At 48.7% G+C, this 16,237-nt stretch overlaps 1 protein-coding gene across 1 annotated transcript in view; it reads right to left on the bottom strand.

Annotated features, from left to right (window-relative positions):
- Window positions 1–15,986, bottom strand: part of Angpt4 (angiopoietin 4) — a 36,261-nt gene extending 20,275 nt beyond the window's left edge. Inside the window, exons 1-3 of the mRNA XM_012513076.1 lie at window positions 15,807–15,986; window positions 2,733–2,888; window positions 1,478–1,590 (exon numbers count right to left, since the gene is read on the bottom strand). Coding sequence (XP_012368530.1) covers window positions 1,478–1,590; window positions 2,733–2,888; window positions 15,807–15,986 — 449 coding nt within the window. The remainder of the gene's footprint in view (window positions 1–1,477; window positions 1,591–2,732; window positions 2,889–15,806) is intronic.
- Between the last annotated feature and the right edge of the window lie 251 nt (window positions 15,987–16,237).

The following is a 16,237-nucleotide window of genomic DNA, read 5'->3' as shown; positions in this document are numbered from 1 at the left end:
TGGAATCTAGGCCAAATTATGAAACTTAGTCCCAGGAAGTTCTAGGGCACTTTGAAAATCAACATTGTCAATCTGGGGTGAAAATGGGGCCAACTATGATAAAAGAAAATAGGTGAGAATTTGTGAGAAACAAAAAGTGGTCTATTTTCAGGAGGCACTTTAGCCTGAGGACATGACTTAGGTCAGTGATGGGGAACCTTTCAACACTCTCTATGATACATAGAACCCACTGAGGCATAGTGCTACCACTGCCCTAGGTCTGTCACCTGAGAAAGTCTCTAAACAAATGGGGGGTGTAATAAATAGTGAAATAGTGAAATAAATATGGAATTCCCTGAATAACTGGAAATGCACTGGCAGTTAAGAAATTACACCCTATAGTTTAATCATTTGCTTTTAAAAATCTATAAACTATTTACAGAGAGAGAAGGGTAAAAGGGATAGGTCCCTATCCATCACACTGTACACACCAAGTACTTGAACCGTGAGGAAGGGGGAGTGAACTGCACACTGAGGTTGATATTACTCTTTGTAAGTTAAAAGGTCTCGCTTCTATTGTTCCCAGCCCTCCCTCTGATCTGCCCCTTGTGTGAGAACAAAGGTGAAGAGGTTTTGCCCCACACAGAAGCAATGGCATCTCTCCCTATCTCCTGTTGACAGTTGCAGAGTAGGAGTGGCCTCCCAGAACACTGGCCTTGGTAGTTTCTTCTCCATTTAGCTGTGAAATAAGATAAGATCAGCCTGGGGTAAGGTGTCAGACTTCTGTACTAATTTATATGCCAAGGCGATCTTTTCCTTTGTAGTTAAAGTGTATTCCATGATGCAGATTTGCATACAGTGAAGGGACTCTGACCAGCAGAGTGGAAACTGGTTGCTGTGGTGTCCTCAGGGAAGGAGAGAAGGTGGACGGGACCTGCTTTATTTATGTGCAAATGAGATCAATTAAAACAAACACACACAATCATGTGTCTGTCTTATTTGCTGCTACAGGTCCTGAGTCTGATCCCCAGTACTGGGGGGAGGAGGAGAAGTACAGGGTGAACTCTATGTATGTAAATTACATCTCAGTAAAGCAGTTAAATTTAAAAACTAAGGAGAGGGAAAGAAGACAAAGCAGAAAGAGAGAATCAAGGTGTCCCAAGCCCAAGAGCACACCGTTCCTTCTGTGCCCCTATGCAATGCTGGGCAAGCACCCTGGCCTGCCTGGCCCCCCACCTCAGGCCCAGCCCAGTCCCACAGCCTGTGCTCCTCCCAGCTCCAAACCTGGTTGCAGTCCATCCCAGCCCAGGGTCAGGACCAGCTTCAGCCTCAGGGCCCACAATGGTCCCTCACCCTAGTCCTAATGCAAGCCCTGCTCCCACCCCATACCATAGCCCATGTCCAGCTGCCAATCCTATCCACATCGCCAGCTGCAGCCTGGGTCCTGATTTCAAGATGTGGTGGCTCAGCCCCTGCTGCTCAGAGACCAGGTGCTCACCTACTGGGATTGTGCAGCTCACGTATCTGTGCCTGGAGCTGCTTCTCCAGCTTGTCAGTGGTCTGCAAAGCTTCCAGCATCTGGTGCTCCATGCGTGACATCTGGTTCCTCACCTGTACCAGGGAACAGGAAGTGGGTGCTCTGTGAGACCTACCAGATACCATCCACTTCCCATAGGCCTGTCACTCCTGACTCTTTCTAACCAAGAGCCATCCTCCAAGTCAGCCCTCCCTGTGGTCACTTGTGCACATACAGACAGGTCTTGCCTGAGCACCCAATCTGCCTCCTGAATTTTCCCCCCATCACTACCGGTGACAGCTCCAGCCCTGCTCCTAGGCCCCAGAAGGATCATCCTTGACCTCACAGCAAGTGCTGCCAGCCATCCCTTCCACATGGTCCCTTTGTCCCCTCTGCCCATTCCAGCTCGGCAGCCTTTCCCAATGTGGCCACTCTGCTCACAGTGGTCCTGTTGCCCCTTCTGTCCTCACTGTGGCCCGCCAGGCCCATGACTCTGTCTGCCTGCATCACCTTTCTGCCCACCTGCCACTCTCTGGTGGTCTCTCCAGCACGCTGGTGTCCTCCCACCTGCTTTCATGCACCTCCTCCCTGCCAGGCACACACTGCCCACTGGACCAGGCTCCAGAGCAGCTCCTCAGTGGTCCCTCCTGGCCTTCCAGCAGCACTGTCAGCTCTGTCCCACCCACCATGCCTAGCATATCAGCTCTCCTCTCCCAGCACGGTCACCATTAGTAAGCTACCTAATCCCCTTCCTGCTCACTTTCTTGGTAAACTCCATGGTTTACAATCGTGTGTCTGTCTTGTTTGCTGCTGGAAAGTGAGACCAGGTATCTAGCATGGAGCCCAGCACACAGTAGGGTTCAGCAAACCTCTGCCCCCTTGTATTCACCTGTGCATCCATTCATGTCCCCTGTTCCCACCCTCCCACTGCTCAGGGAGTCCTCAGCTCTCAAGCCTAAATGATTGTTCACCCTCTGTGCTCCCCAGGGACCTACACCCCTGGAGGAGGAACTGTGCAACTCTCCTTTGCCTGTGCCCAGCACAGCTTAGGCACTACATACATATAGGCCAGGAAGCCAGGTGACCAAGGCCCAGACCAGAGGGCAGTAGCACTGGGCCTGGGTCCTCAAAGAGAGTAAGCAAGGGCCTGAGGCCCAGAAGAGGCCTTGACCTAACCCAGGGGCAGAGGTCAAGGCAAGATCCCAGGCTGAGCGTCCACCCAGCTTCTCCCCATTACCTGAGCCTGTATGTCCGTGAGCTTGAGGGTCTGGGCCGTGGACTCCTCCAGAAGGCTGGTGCCCAGCTGCAGTATGGAGGTCCTGTGGTTTTGGACCATGTTTTCCTGGGCCTGCTGAAGCTCTGACCCTAAGATGGTCTGAATGTGCTCCTTCAGCTATGGGGCAATAGTAAACAAGGTCACACAGGGGCTGGAGAAACCTCTGTCCCTTTCAGGCGTCTCCATGCAGAGCCACAGAACAGGCCAAGGGCTTAGAATCAGGTCAGGCTACTGCCACACTTTACCTATCTGTCCCAGACACTTTCTCCTGTTCTCTGGGCTTCTACCATCGTCCCTTCCCCAGAAGGATCCTGTTAGGCCTAAATCAAGCCACACGTTCTTTGCTCACAATCATCTCAGGATTCCTATCTCACTCAGGAAAACCCAAATACTGCACATGACAGCAGGCCCTTCCAGGCCAGTGCCTCACACTACCATGCTCTGCCCTGTCCTATCCCCTGTCCTTGCTCCCTTGGCTCCATGTGCACCATCTCCAGAACACCACACATCATGTGCCCACCTCAGGGCCTTTCGCCATGCCATTCCCTCTAGAACCATACCTGTAAATGCTCTCTAGCCCCATCCACATGGCTCCATCCCTCTTGTCATTTCAGATTTCTTTGTCCAATTTCCACTCCCTGAATTTAGACCAAATCTCTATCTGCTGTCTCTCTTGTTTTCAAGAATACTTTAGAGCATGAAACTGAGGACTCAATTTGAGTCACTACTTTGTCTCTCTGTCTAGTGCAATACACGGTACCAGCAGATTTTTAAGTAATATGAGCTCAGTGAATTAATGGAAAAAGGGAACCATGGAGATAGCTCAATGGCATAAGTGCCTGCCTGGCAAGCACAAGGTCCTGAGTTCAATCTCCAGTACCAGGGGCTGGTGAGATAGCTCGGTGGTCTAAAGTGCCTGCTTAAGCAAGCTTAGGCAAAAGCGCAGGGACCACGGTTCTATCCCCGGCACCACATGCCACACTAGCCCCACCCCAGGGAGGGCTGAGCTGGCCACAAATAAAAAAATAGATTAAATTAAATTAAATTTAAAAAGAGTATTTATTTTTAAAAAATCTCCAGTACCAAAGGAAGAAAGAAGAAGGGGAGCAGCAAGGCGCAGAGCACAAGCTCCATGTTATGACTGTTGGGAAAAATATTGTGGTGTCTCACACAGGACAATAAAATGAGACTTTTGAAAAGTTTTTCACCAAGGTTTTACTTCTGCAAATGGGTGTGTTGCTACAGGAAACAAAACCAGACAACACTCACAACAAGCCTTCTGTTGGGTTTATACTCTCTTACTGCTGTCTTCCCCAGACCCGCTGTGTTGGTGGGGGGCGGGGAGGCTGGGGGTTAATCATACAGAGGAACTGGATTGGCTAGTTCATAAGACATCGTAGTTGCTGGGCAGATCCTGTGATCTAGGAATCTCTTAAAAAAATTATGGCAAGAGGGCTGTTGTGTGGCACTTTGTGTTATCTTTTTAAGAAAGGTGAGAAAAAAAAAGGATGGTGAGAAATGCACATGTACATTCTGTAAAAATAGGATTTTACAAAAACAATTGAGATTTGCATAGCATTGAGTTATCCTAAATGCCTCTTTTGACAGAAAAAAAGTACCTTTCTCACATGCCCTGCTCCTGGCCTGTGAAAGATGGGACCTGCAGGTCCCTCTGCCAGGCTGTGCCTTCTCACTTTTGGCTTTTCATTGACAGGGCTGTTCTTTCCTGACACCCAGGAGGCAGGATTATCCCAAGGTAAACTGGTAGGGTGCACAGCATCCTCAGGCTCAGAGCCTGCATGCTGAACATTAGCTCCTTTTCTCTGTCCCCAAGCCATGGCCCCTTCTCTCCTGCTCTTGCTGGTTCAGGCCTCCACTGCTACACTGTCACTGGCTCCTTCCCTCATTCTGTATCTCAGTCTCAAGGGGAAACACACAAAATGGCTCCCAGGTTCCTTGGGAAAACCAGGGCTCCCTAGAGAGAGGTGGTGAGCTCAGCTGGGGCCAGGCTGTGACTGCTGCCTCCTTTGTCTCCCACCAAGTGGGTCCTAAGAACAGCACCACTTGGAAGCTGGTTAGAAATGCGAGTTCCCAGGCCCACCCAGGCCTCTGACACAGGGGCTCAGGCATCCCTGCCTCTGCCCTTCGACAGCCTCTGGCTCCATCTGACACTGGCTGCAGGGTGAGAACCCTGAGCACGGAGATTGCAGGGGCTGGAGCTTCCCCAGCCTTTGGCCCTCAGATCTCAGCTTCCTTCCTCAGCGTCATCGCCCCTTACTGGTCCCTCCCAGTGCACAAATGCTCTAGCCCAGCTCCCACCTGGAAACAACCACAGTCCTGCCAGCAGCCTCTCCAGTTTCTGTGCTTCCAGGAGCCCCAAGCTGCATGTTCCCTCCTCCACACCCACACTACCTTAAACACACTAATATGTAGCTGTGGAGCACTTCACGCTGACACAAAAGCTTAAACACTAACCATGATATGGAATCCATTCACCCCCACATCACTCTGGCCCCAGGAGTCCCCCTCACTCTTCCATTCACCTTGTCCTGGGCCTCCTGGATGCCCCCTCGAGGGACACTTCCCGTCCTGTGTTGCTGGGCCTGCCAGAGCACGGCCAGTGGAAGCACTTCCTGGGGCCTCTGTCCTGCTGGTCCTGCTGTCCCAGGCCACCAGTCTGCTTTATCAGGCTCCTATGTGTGTGGCCTTTGGTGGCCCAGTCCTGGGCCTTCCTCTGTCTGTACTGTGATGGCCTAAACCCAGACTTTTAGCGTAGGTGTTGCCCTGTTAAACTTCAGCTGACCCCAGAGTTGTAAAAACAGGCCTATCATATGGAGGAAATATACCATGAGAAAGCGCTGACCCTAAACAATGACAGGAAAGAAGTAGCCGGATGTCAAGCAAGAAAAGAAAATCTTTTGCCAGGCAGGATCGGTGCTACTCTAACAGTTTGACAAGCAAGATACATTGCATATTCCCTTTATACACACGCCATGTCTTCAGGGCAGGACTGCTCACTCAGACTCTGAAACAGGGGTCTGTGCTGACGGTCGCTGAGCTCAGCTAATAAAAATCTTCAAATTTTAATTGGCTACTTGGATTACTATATTGTTTATGAACCACAACATAACCTTCTCTCCCCAGACTAGTGCTTTCTAAGAGGGACCACAGGGTCTGAGGAGAGACTTCACTGGGTCCATAAACTTCAGTAAATGTATAATTAAAAAATTATCTTTTCTTCCAAGTATGAGCTTAGCCCACAAAAAAAGAGCCGTTCTGCTGCCCCTGTGACTTCATGGCCAATAGGAATCACAAATAATTTCATACTTAACATAGTAGATCAAAGTTTCTTCAAATATGTTTTTTATTTACTCTAAATTTGTAATCATGAACATTTTTAAACCTACCCCTAAATAGTGCTACAGCTTTATCAGAGATTGATATTTTCATACTTTGATTTCAATTGCAATATCATTTTGCTTTCTTGTGTCTTTGTATTAAAGATTCTGGCGACGGACCCGTAAGCTTCCCCAGGTAGCAGATGCCATTGTACCCGAGGCCCCAAGGCTCAAGCTGCTCTGGGGACTTCAAAGCTCCCCCGAGTTGTGCATTCCCCGCCTCCCACCTGGACTTCTGCCCTGGACATCTCTCCACTGTGCCCTGTCCAGAAAGAGTTCCAATATTATTGCAAACACAGAGGAACAGCATAGACGTTCCCTCTGTTGCCACTGCTCCATTCCTGAAGCTCCCAGCCACTTTCCTGTATCAGTCCTCAGTGCCTGTGCCTTGGGCTTTTCATTTTTGTTTGTTTTTTGAGATAGGGTCTCACTGTGTAACTCAGGCTGACCTCAAACTCATGACCATCATCCTGCCTTAGCCTACGGATTTCTGGGATTACAGGTGTGTGCCACCAGGCCTGGCTGCATTTGATTTTTTTGAAAGCTTTCTTCTGAAAGAGGGCCCAGAGTTTCACCAGGTGCCAGAGGGGCCCAGAGCCCAGGAAAGGCAGAGACCCCTGAGGAGGCCTCCCACGAAGTCTTCCTTTCTGTGCCCTAATGGGACAGCACTGCAAGTATGAAGGGCTTGGCCTGCTGCTCCTCTGGACCATGGAAGGTGACTGCCAGTGTATAGGAGGCCCCTGGATGTGGTAGCCCTAAAGGACTGGATGAGCAATGCCTCCCTAAGGGAGAACAACTTTGCAATAAACCAGGCCCTGAGAGCCATGGGGAAGCATGGGGTCCCGAGAACGCTTGCTGGAATCTTTGGGATTCGAGGATTACTGTCTCTGCAGTGTGTGTCACTTTGGCACCTCAGGGGACCTGGTCGACCTGGAGGTGGTGGGACTGGCCTGGTGGGAGTGCCCTCTAGGAGAGTGAGGCCAACAGGGTCCACCCTGATGGGCAGGGCTTCTGGTCAAGGATTCTGCACTCTGGGCTGGAACCCTAACTTCACTCACAGGCCATGAGACCTCACTAAGGGGCCTCTCTCCAAGCCTCAGTTTCCTTATCTGTCACAGGGTTCCTAATGCCTCCTTCTGCATGCTGTGCAGGATAAATGAGATTCCCGGGGAAGAGCTAGACTGTGCCTGGCCTTCAGCAGGCGCTCTGCAAACATGACTAATCTCCCAGCCATCAGCCTGGAGAGGCTCTGGAAGCCTCCTCTGGCTTCAATATTGCTTTTCTGCAGGCCTAGCGAAGTCTCTGCTCACCTCCACCCTCTCTGGTCTCTCAGAGCCTATGCCGTGGGTGTTGTATCAGAGCTACCACACGGGCTGTCCTGAGCATGGAGTGAGGAAGCTGTGACTGCCACAGGCTGGGTGGGCAGCCACAGAGCTGCCATCACTACTGTCAGCATCATTAAGTGCTGAGCCTGGATTCCTCAAGTCCCCAGCAGCTGGTCCTGGAGGTCGTTGCCAAGCTTTTGCCACCACACACAAGGCTGCTGTGACTGCACCTGGACACCTGTCACTTAGCTGTCCTGTGGGGCATTGTTCATGGGAGGGAATCCTTCAAAGCAGGACTGCTGAGGCCCAGGGTGCAGGCACATGGAATTTGGACCACTGCTCTCAAACCACCCTTGGTAGATGCTTAGAAGGGGTATCCTGTCCTGGACTTAGTGGGGCCTGGAGCCTGCAGAGGCAGTCACAAGATTCAAAGATCACCCTCACTCCCACACATCCAAGCCACAGTTCTCCCATCAGAATCCCCCTGCCTTTTCTCACCACCTCTGAGAAGCTGTCCTGCCCTCTCCATTAGCAGTAAGCCCTGGCCCCACCCCAATGTCTCCACCACCCTGTCTATCACTTCCCTGGTTCCCTCACTGTACCTCACACCATCTGAAAATAGCCCAATCTTTTATTTGCCCAGTTCCCCAGGAACATCAGGCCAGGGCCCAGCACTTCTGCTGCTTTCTGATGGCCACCTCACTGTGCCTGGAGGTGAAGGCATGGAGGACGGGCTTTGTCCATGTTTCTCAAATGGGCACCAGACTCAGCTTGATGAGGGCACTGGATTTCCTTAGGGTAGATGTTAGGCACCTGGAGATAAGGTAGGGCCTGCAAGATCAGCCATGGAAAGGAAAGAGAAAGGAAACCAGTGAGACAGAGAGGGAACAGGGCAGGACATAGACTCAGAGCCTAGGGCAATGGGGGAGTCCCTTTGCTGAGCTCTGAGGAAGGAGGTGGTGGCAGAGGGGTCTATGGTGGGATGACTGTAGGAGGAAAATTCTAGAAATAAACAAGACACAATAGTCTTGGTCCTCATGTACCTGTTCAACAAAGTTATGTAATATCAGGATGAGAACTAGTGGCCAGAGCAAGCCAGAGCCCCAAGGGAGGTCTGAAGTGCTACTTCTGCCAGGTACTGCCCTAATGGCTTTAGATCTCACTTTGCTCTGGGCTTTCTCCTTTCCCCATTTTATATGTGAGTGGGGAGAAGGTATCACAGCCTGTGAGTGAGAGAAGATGGGGTTGAATATTGGGGAGGGGAGAGAGAGGGGATAAGAAGTGTGGACAGATGTGATTGACGTGTGTGCCTACATAGAAATATCACAGTGATCACCACTAATCTTTGTAATGTATATGTGCTATTATTCTAATTTTTAAACATAGGTACCAAAGAAAGACAAGTCAGCCACCAAGTCCGAGTGCCTCCACTGCCCAGGATTAGTGTCCACATGTATAAGAAGGGCACAGAGGCACAGAGAGGCCATCTTCATAGTGTTAGACTGTGAGGCTTGGAGTCAGTCTGCCTGCATTGACACCTACCTCCCTCACTTCTTAGGCCCCAGTTTCCACATGATACAAGGAATCAGAACAGACTTCATGTCCTAGAGCATCGAGAGATTCAATGACCAGGCACCACATGCCTCACCAGCCTTACCCTCAGGAACGCTGAGCCAGCCACTGATATCAGGCATGGTGGTGCACACCTGTAATCCCAGCAATGGGGAGACTGAAAATAGGAGGATCACTATGAGATCAAGCTGCATAGTGAGACCCTTTACCAAATACATTTTTTTTAAAAAGGGTTCCAGGGAGTCACTGTTAAATAGGATTCACAGGCCTAGCTCAGAAGAAGCCCCGTGTGTATGCACACAGCAGAGTCCCCTAAAAGACAGAAGGATCCATGGTGGCTGTCACACTGCTCTGCCAGCAGAAGAAGCACCAGGCACATCCCCAGCCTCCTCCTGTAGCCCCACAGCAAACCCAGGCATGCGAGTGGCACCCCAGCCATTTAATAGGGGGAAATCGCAGGCCCACTGTGTAAACATTAGCAGAGCTGCGCACCTCACAGATCCAAGGTTGCAGAACAGGGCCAGGGAGATAGCTCAGTGGCTTAAGTGCCTTCCTGGCAAGCACCAGGACCTGAGTTAGGCTTTCTATGATACCTTTCTATGCTTCCACTCCCACTCTATCACACCATGCATGTATCATGAATGTGACATTCATGTGTGTCAGTAAATATGAACTTACTGGGGAGCAAACACTTTCCCCTGATTGGATTCAGATTTAAACTGATAGGTCGTGGCCCTAGTAGGAATTGCTGAATTATTATGGTGGTCATCTAATATGACTGAAGCTTTTAAAACAACAGCTTGTCTTCCCAGAGACCACCTTCCCCTTCTTCTCCAAAGCAGCCAAGAGTGCAATGTCCTTTCACCTTTAGCTCCTCAGATATTTCTAAACATCTCCCTCAAATTCCACCCTGAAGAAAAGTCCATAAAAGCTTCAACTCTCTTTGTCTCCAACCAGAGGATCTATCTGCCCTACCTGTCCTATCTGCCCCATCTGCCTTCAATCCTCTCCATGTCTTTGAAGTTAATAAAGGCTTCTTTTATCTTTTCTATCTCTTTACTGTGCTTCAAAAAAGGCCTATCATATTGGTACCTTGTGACTCAGATAGATATGCAGCATATGAGGCTCCTGGGGGCTGAACCCCCTCAGTCTGAGCCCATCAACCAAGCTTCTCTCCTCTGAAATCTGCCTATTTGCTGCTGCCAGCCTGCCTCCAACACTGGTCCACCTCATACAGTTCAGGTGAGCTGAGTCCCACCGAGATTTCTGATCCCAGATTAAGGGGAAGCTGTCTGTGTGGTGTTTGGCATAGAGTAACTATCCTTGCATCCTGCTAGAGATGAGTGGCTCCCCTTCCCAGTTCCAAAACCCATGGGCCAGTGTCCAGAAATCTCTCCATTCAGGGGACAGAATATATTTTCACATTCCTTGGTAGATGCTCTAAGGCAACACAGTCAACTCTGATCCCTGAAGATTCTCCCCTGATTCCCAGTGATTACTAGGCAGAACAGGCTTGGAAAACCCCCTCCTTCATTATTTTGGGGGGAGGTGACAACCCCCTCTTAAATCTTGAAGCCTGACTCAGCTCAAATTCAGTTACCATAAAACATATTCATTCCCAACCCCCAAAATACACTCCACTTGAATGCCTCATCCATAAGCATGGCTCCCTTGGTCTCTGGGTGTTCATAAAACTGAAAAAGTTAACTTTTTAGGTGCTGGGGAGATGGCTCAGTGGAATAAGCACTTCCCTGGCAAGCGCAAGGGCCTGAGTTCAATCCCCAGTTACGCAAAAAAAAAAAAAAAAAGTTAACTTTTTACTGCCAGGTGGCTTGGTCACAGATAAACTCCCACACCCAGTCCCCTGAGGAGAAAACTTTAACCCCTTAAAACTCATGCTATGGCAAGAGCAAATAGTTAGAAAGGGCACGCCCCTCTCCCAGTCCCCACAACTCACCTAGCCTCCTCTCTCTGTCAAGCAGATCAGATTCCCCTACAGCACTGGAGCTGCCTCTGCCCACCAGCACCGGAGCCACTTCATCTTCTGACGTGCTCAACTGTCGCCTTCCCTCTCTTTGCTCCCTCTCCCCTGCCTTTCATCTGCCGACGCCTGCCTGTCATCCTGCATTCCTCGCACTGCTCGCCACTTCCTCCCAGCCTCTGTCTCTTTCCTCCAGGTTTCTCACTCTGGGACAAAGTGCAATACAGTAACAGCTCATGGCACATTTTTCCCCAACAGTGTGAGCTCCTCCCTCTGCTATCAAGCTAAAGGCAGGATAACAGCCCACTGAGAAAACACACTACCCTTCCAATGGAGCCTGCTTCTCACGCCTCTCCCAGGACCTCCCCCCTGCAGCCACTTCTACTGGCATCTCCTGTGATAGCCACAAGAAAGAGATTAAGTGGCAGCTTCCCACCTTAGGGAAAAAAAGCCTCTTCCTCCAATTATATGCTACAAATTACAAAGCTAAAAAGAGTCTATAAAAATAAATTCGTCTCAGTTGATAAAAGTTACTCAAAAAATGTGTCATAATAAAAACACCCTTCTTGCCAGCCTTCAAGTCCAGTACTTGTGAATTGTGGGTTGCCCTCTCTTGTGTTGTGCCCAATCCTTATACTCTGCTAAGTTTGCTTGTTCCTATTCAAACTTGGTGCAAAAAATATTAATTATAAATAAGAGGCTTTTATGTTTTTCAATTCTTATAAGAGATCTCTGCTTGACCTACTACTTGACCTACTTATGAAAGTTCTGACTAGTCTTTCATAATTGCAAACTTAAAAAAGGTCATTATAATTTAACCTGGACAGAAATATATTTGAGTGAGTTCTGATTTTCTGAAGATGTTCATTTGTGTCCTGTGTTTTTTCTTATGTATTTATATGTTGTTCTGTGATCAGGTGCTCCTCTTTTTATTTGAGATTTAAAATATAGACTTATAAGCATACTTTCTCCTGAGTTACCAGCTAGTCTAATTGATACCAAAATTGATTAAAAATAAAGTTTTCACATAAAAGTTGCTCTTGATGCATTAGGTCTGTTCATATCTTCCAAATGTATAGTATTCTACAACATAAAACTAATATTTTCTTTCAGATTTAAACATGCCTTTCTCCTATGCTCCAGATATTTTTAATAAGGGGTTCATGTCAAGCTAACATGAGGTCATCAGTGAAATGATAATTTCTAGTTAAGACTTATATGATATGTATCCTGTATATGCGCCATTACATTTAGAGATCCTTCAAAAATGGAAGTTTCATCATGATTGTTATGCTGAACTGCTACGTATGACTATTGATGTCGAATGTTCTCTGTAAAAGTATAATTGTTGTCTATTATCATTCTACAAGGATTTAACTGCTAAAATGTCCATGGTTGGTAAGAAATAACACTTCTTTGGTTACACTTTATATTTCAAGGTACTTAATACTGAAATAAAATTCTGATAATCAAGTGTACTGCTTCAAACTAAATATACAAAAATAGATCCAGAGTCCCTTGAAGGAACAATTGTTATTAATTCCTGTTTTATATCCCTATCTGTTCCTGACTCTCATTCTAAGCCAGAAAGACAAATCTCAGCCCTCAAACCCCATGGAAAAACTTAATCTGACTTTTGGTATCTTCAATAATAGAGACAAAAATTTATACACAACTACAGCTTTTTGGCTGCAACACTAAGGACTCCCATCTAAGAGCCTAGAAAATGCTGTCACCCAAGGCTGTCCTGCACAGTTTCAAGTGCTGCAAAAAAGACACTGGTCATGATTCTGCCCCAACCTGCAGCCACTAATGTGACCTGGTTCCATCTGCAAGCTCTAGGGTTGACTGCCGTATCCACCAGAGAGTGGGTAAGTGATCCAGTTCCCTGCCCTCACAGGAGAACTTGCTATAGTCAGATCCACTGGTCTTGCTGCTGAAGAGGAACAACAGAGCTTGTAGTGAATGGACCACATCAAGGTATCTTTGTCAGAATCCCAAGTCTCACTGGACATCTCTGGTTAAAAAACAAAACAAAAAAAAAAAAACTATTTTTTTGATGACACAGAGACCACATATAGTGTTCCTGAGTTCTAAAGCCATTGTATTGCATCGACAGTCTCCATAGTGGGTGTGGATGGCCAACCTACATGATCCCTCCAGACAGGGCCATTCCCTGCTGATTCCAGACACTGGTCTTCACTCATAATTTCCTTAAAATCTCAATTTGTCCCATACCTGTCATGGGGAGAGATCTCCCCCAAAAGCTCCACTTCTCTCTCACCTCTGTCCTCACAGTGCATGTCCATTAAATCTAACCTCAGTGCACAGCCAGCTCCTCCCTCCTTCTTCCCTCATACTCTGAGACACTTCCAGTCCCACTTGTGCCACACATGCTGCTCCTATACTAGTGTACCTCAGAGAGTCCCACAGCCTTTCCCTACATTCCTCAATACCAAGTAGCCCCCAAGCATCAGAGGAGATTCAAACCTATCATTCACCACCTCCTTACCAATGGTTTCCTTAGAACTGCCCACTCACTATAGGATACCCCCATTCTTCCAGTATGCAAACCTAATGACTCCTATTGTTTAGTTCAAGATCTCAGGGTTATTAATAATGCATTTACTCCCATTTACATAGTGATGTCAAATCCCTACACTATGCTTTTTCATATCCCTCTTTCCACTACTCACTTTACTGTCCTCAACCTTGAAGATGCCTTCTTCACCATTCCCCTACACCCAGATTGCCAGAACTTCTTTGTCTTCACATGGGCTGATCCACTCTCTGATCTCAGTAACTCACATGGACAGTCCTTCCTCAAGGGTTCAGAGACAAAATGACACATTCAAAATTATGGACTCCCTCTTGCTTTCCCACCTGTGTCCTTCAATTATGATGACATATGTATTCATAACATGCTGTCTTTTAAAACTTTTATCAAGATTTATTCAGTCTACAATGCAAGCCTTCACTAATGATGAGCTTCTTGTCCTAGCTGAGACACCTGACACTAGCTTCTACATGGGCATGAACCATCATCCTCTCAACCCTCCTCACTCCCAAGATGATGACCCTTATTCATCAGGAAGCAGTCTAAGAGACATGTTGCCCCTTTCATAACAACCAAAATATGGGAATGATAAGTTCTGGCCCTAGTATAAATTGCTGAATTATTATGATAGCCATCTAATATGGCTGAAGCCCTTAAAGCAACAACTTATATTCCCAGAGACCACCTCTCCCTTCTTCTCCAACCCAGCCTAGGGTGAAGTTTCCTTTCACCTTTCTACTGCCTCAGGGAAGACCCCAATCAGCTCCTCAGATATTTCTAGACATCCCCCTCAAACTCAAACCCTAACAAAATACATTAAGGCCTCAGCTTTCTTTGTCACAGGCCAGAGGATCTATCTGCCCCATCTGCCCTCGATCCTCTATGTGTCTTTGAAGTTAACATAGGCTTCTTTTATCTTTCCCATCTCTTTACTGTGCTGCTGAGAAACCTATCATAAACAACCCAGCAACCACAGTAGCAAGAGTGTCCTCCCTCTCTCATGAAAAACACTCTCACTTCTGCTCTGCTGGCCTGCCCAGTCTGCTTGCTGCTTCACACATTCAGCCCTCACCATCTACCCTGCAGCCACCAGCTGGACTCTCCCTGGGCCCATCCTCTTCCCTTGGCAGCTCCTACTTAGGGGGCCTAACCAGCTGCACCTGAGACTTTGGCCATTGCTCTGCCCACCCCACTCCAGAGCCAGGCCTGCCCCCTCCCACTCTTCCTCACTGGGACACAGAGCAGGTGCTCAGTGATGGCTGAAGAACAAGGACAGTGACCAGACAGACCCTTCACTTCCCCTCTCCCTGGCCCACACTGCTGTACTTGTGACTCCTGTTCTCTGCCTCCCTGCATCTGATTCATCAGCACAGACAGTCCACTCCATCCACTCAGCACTGCTGCCCTCCCCAGTTCCAAGCTGCTCAAGCCTCCTTCTCCTTGTGTCTGGTGGTGGCAGGGGGCCACAGGGCCTCCTCCTGGATTGCCAGGGTCCACCCATCCCTGTACTCCACTCCATTAAATCTGAAGCAGCGGTATCATTCCCTGCTCAAAACTCTTCTGTGGGTGCTGTGACAAACAGGCAAAGCCAAAGTCCTCACTGTGGACCCAGGGATCTTTGTGTTTGCCACCTTTTGATTCTGCCCATGCACATACTTCTCTGCTCCAGCCACACTGGTCCCCTCACTGTCCTTGGGCAGATAACTGCATTCCATCCTGCAGCTGTGGGACCTGAGAGTCTTTCAGTGGGACCAGGCCCCAGATGCTTGCTTCATTTGTCTTCTGGGATCAGAGGTGTCCTTGCCTGACACATTTTCACAAATGATTTGAGCTCACCATGATTTGAGCTCAGGCCAAGCCACACCCAGCCCTCCTCCCCTCTATCCCTTCACATCATCATCTGACACAGTAGAGCTCTCCTCATGGCCCTTTTCACCCCCTTATCCATAAGGGACAAACTGAACTATCCTCTGCCTGTTATCTGCTCCTCTAGGAAGGGCCTGGCTATGTTCAGATCTAATGAATATCTGCATAAAGCCGGCTTCCCTGTTCCAACACAGCCCAGTCTTACTGTGTGGCACCAGGCCTATTCCTGCTCTACTGGGGCCTCATCTCTGTGCCTTGGGAGGCCTCTGGGTCTCACAGTTCATTTACTGATGGTGACAGCTCTGAAGCTGCTCGTACTTCACAGGCCCAGCATACCTTCTGCAGCTTCAGCAGGCTGTTCTTCAGTTCATTCTCCGCCTGTTCCATCCAAGTGCCAGTCAAGAGCCTCCCCTGCACACTGGTGGGATGGCTTCTCTGCGTACTGTCCACATTCTGTCCATTCACATGGACTGCAGTCATGGTGGCCACCAGGATGAGGAGGCTGCCTAGCTGCATGGTGAGCCAGGCCAGTATCCAGACACTTGGCAAAGGGAAGAGGAGTCCTGTCTGCTGCTCAGAACTGTGCCTGGGATACACCAGTTAGTCTGTGACCCACAGAACAGATGCTCAGAGCTGCTGCAGCTGCACAATTCTGTATGGCTATTTATACTGCAGGTCCTCACCTGCAGGGCTTCTGGCCTCTGTTCCCACCCCCAGGCTGCCCCTCACCTCATGACTCTGGTCCTTTCCTTCTTCTCCATCCCACC

Source organism: Octodon degus, unplaced genomic scaffold, assembly GCF_000260255.1.
Source record: "Octodon degus isolate 3935 unplaced genomic scaffold, OctDeg1.0 scaffold00317, whole genome shotgun sequence".
NCBI lineage: Eukaryota > Metazoa > Chordata > Mammalia > Rodentia > Octodontidae > Octodon > Octodon degus.
Note: the sequence above shows the minus strand (reverse complement) of the source record. Positions and strands in the feature narration are given on the sequence as shown.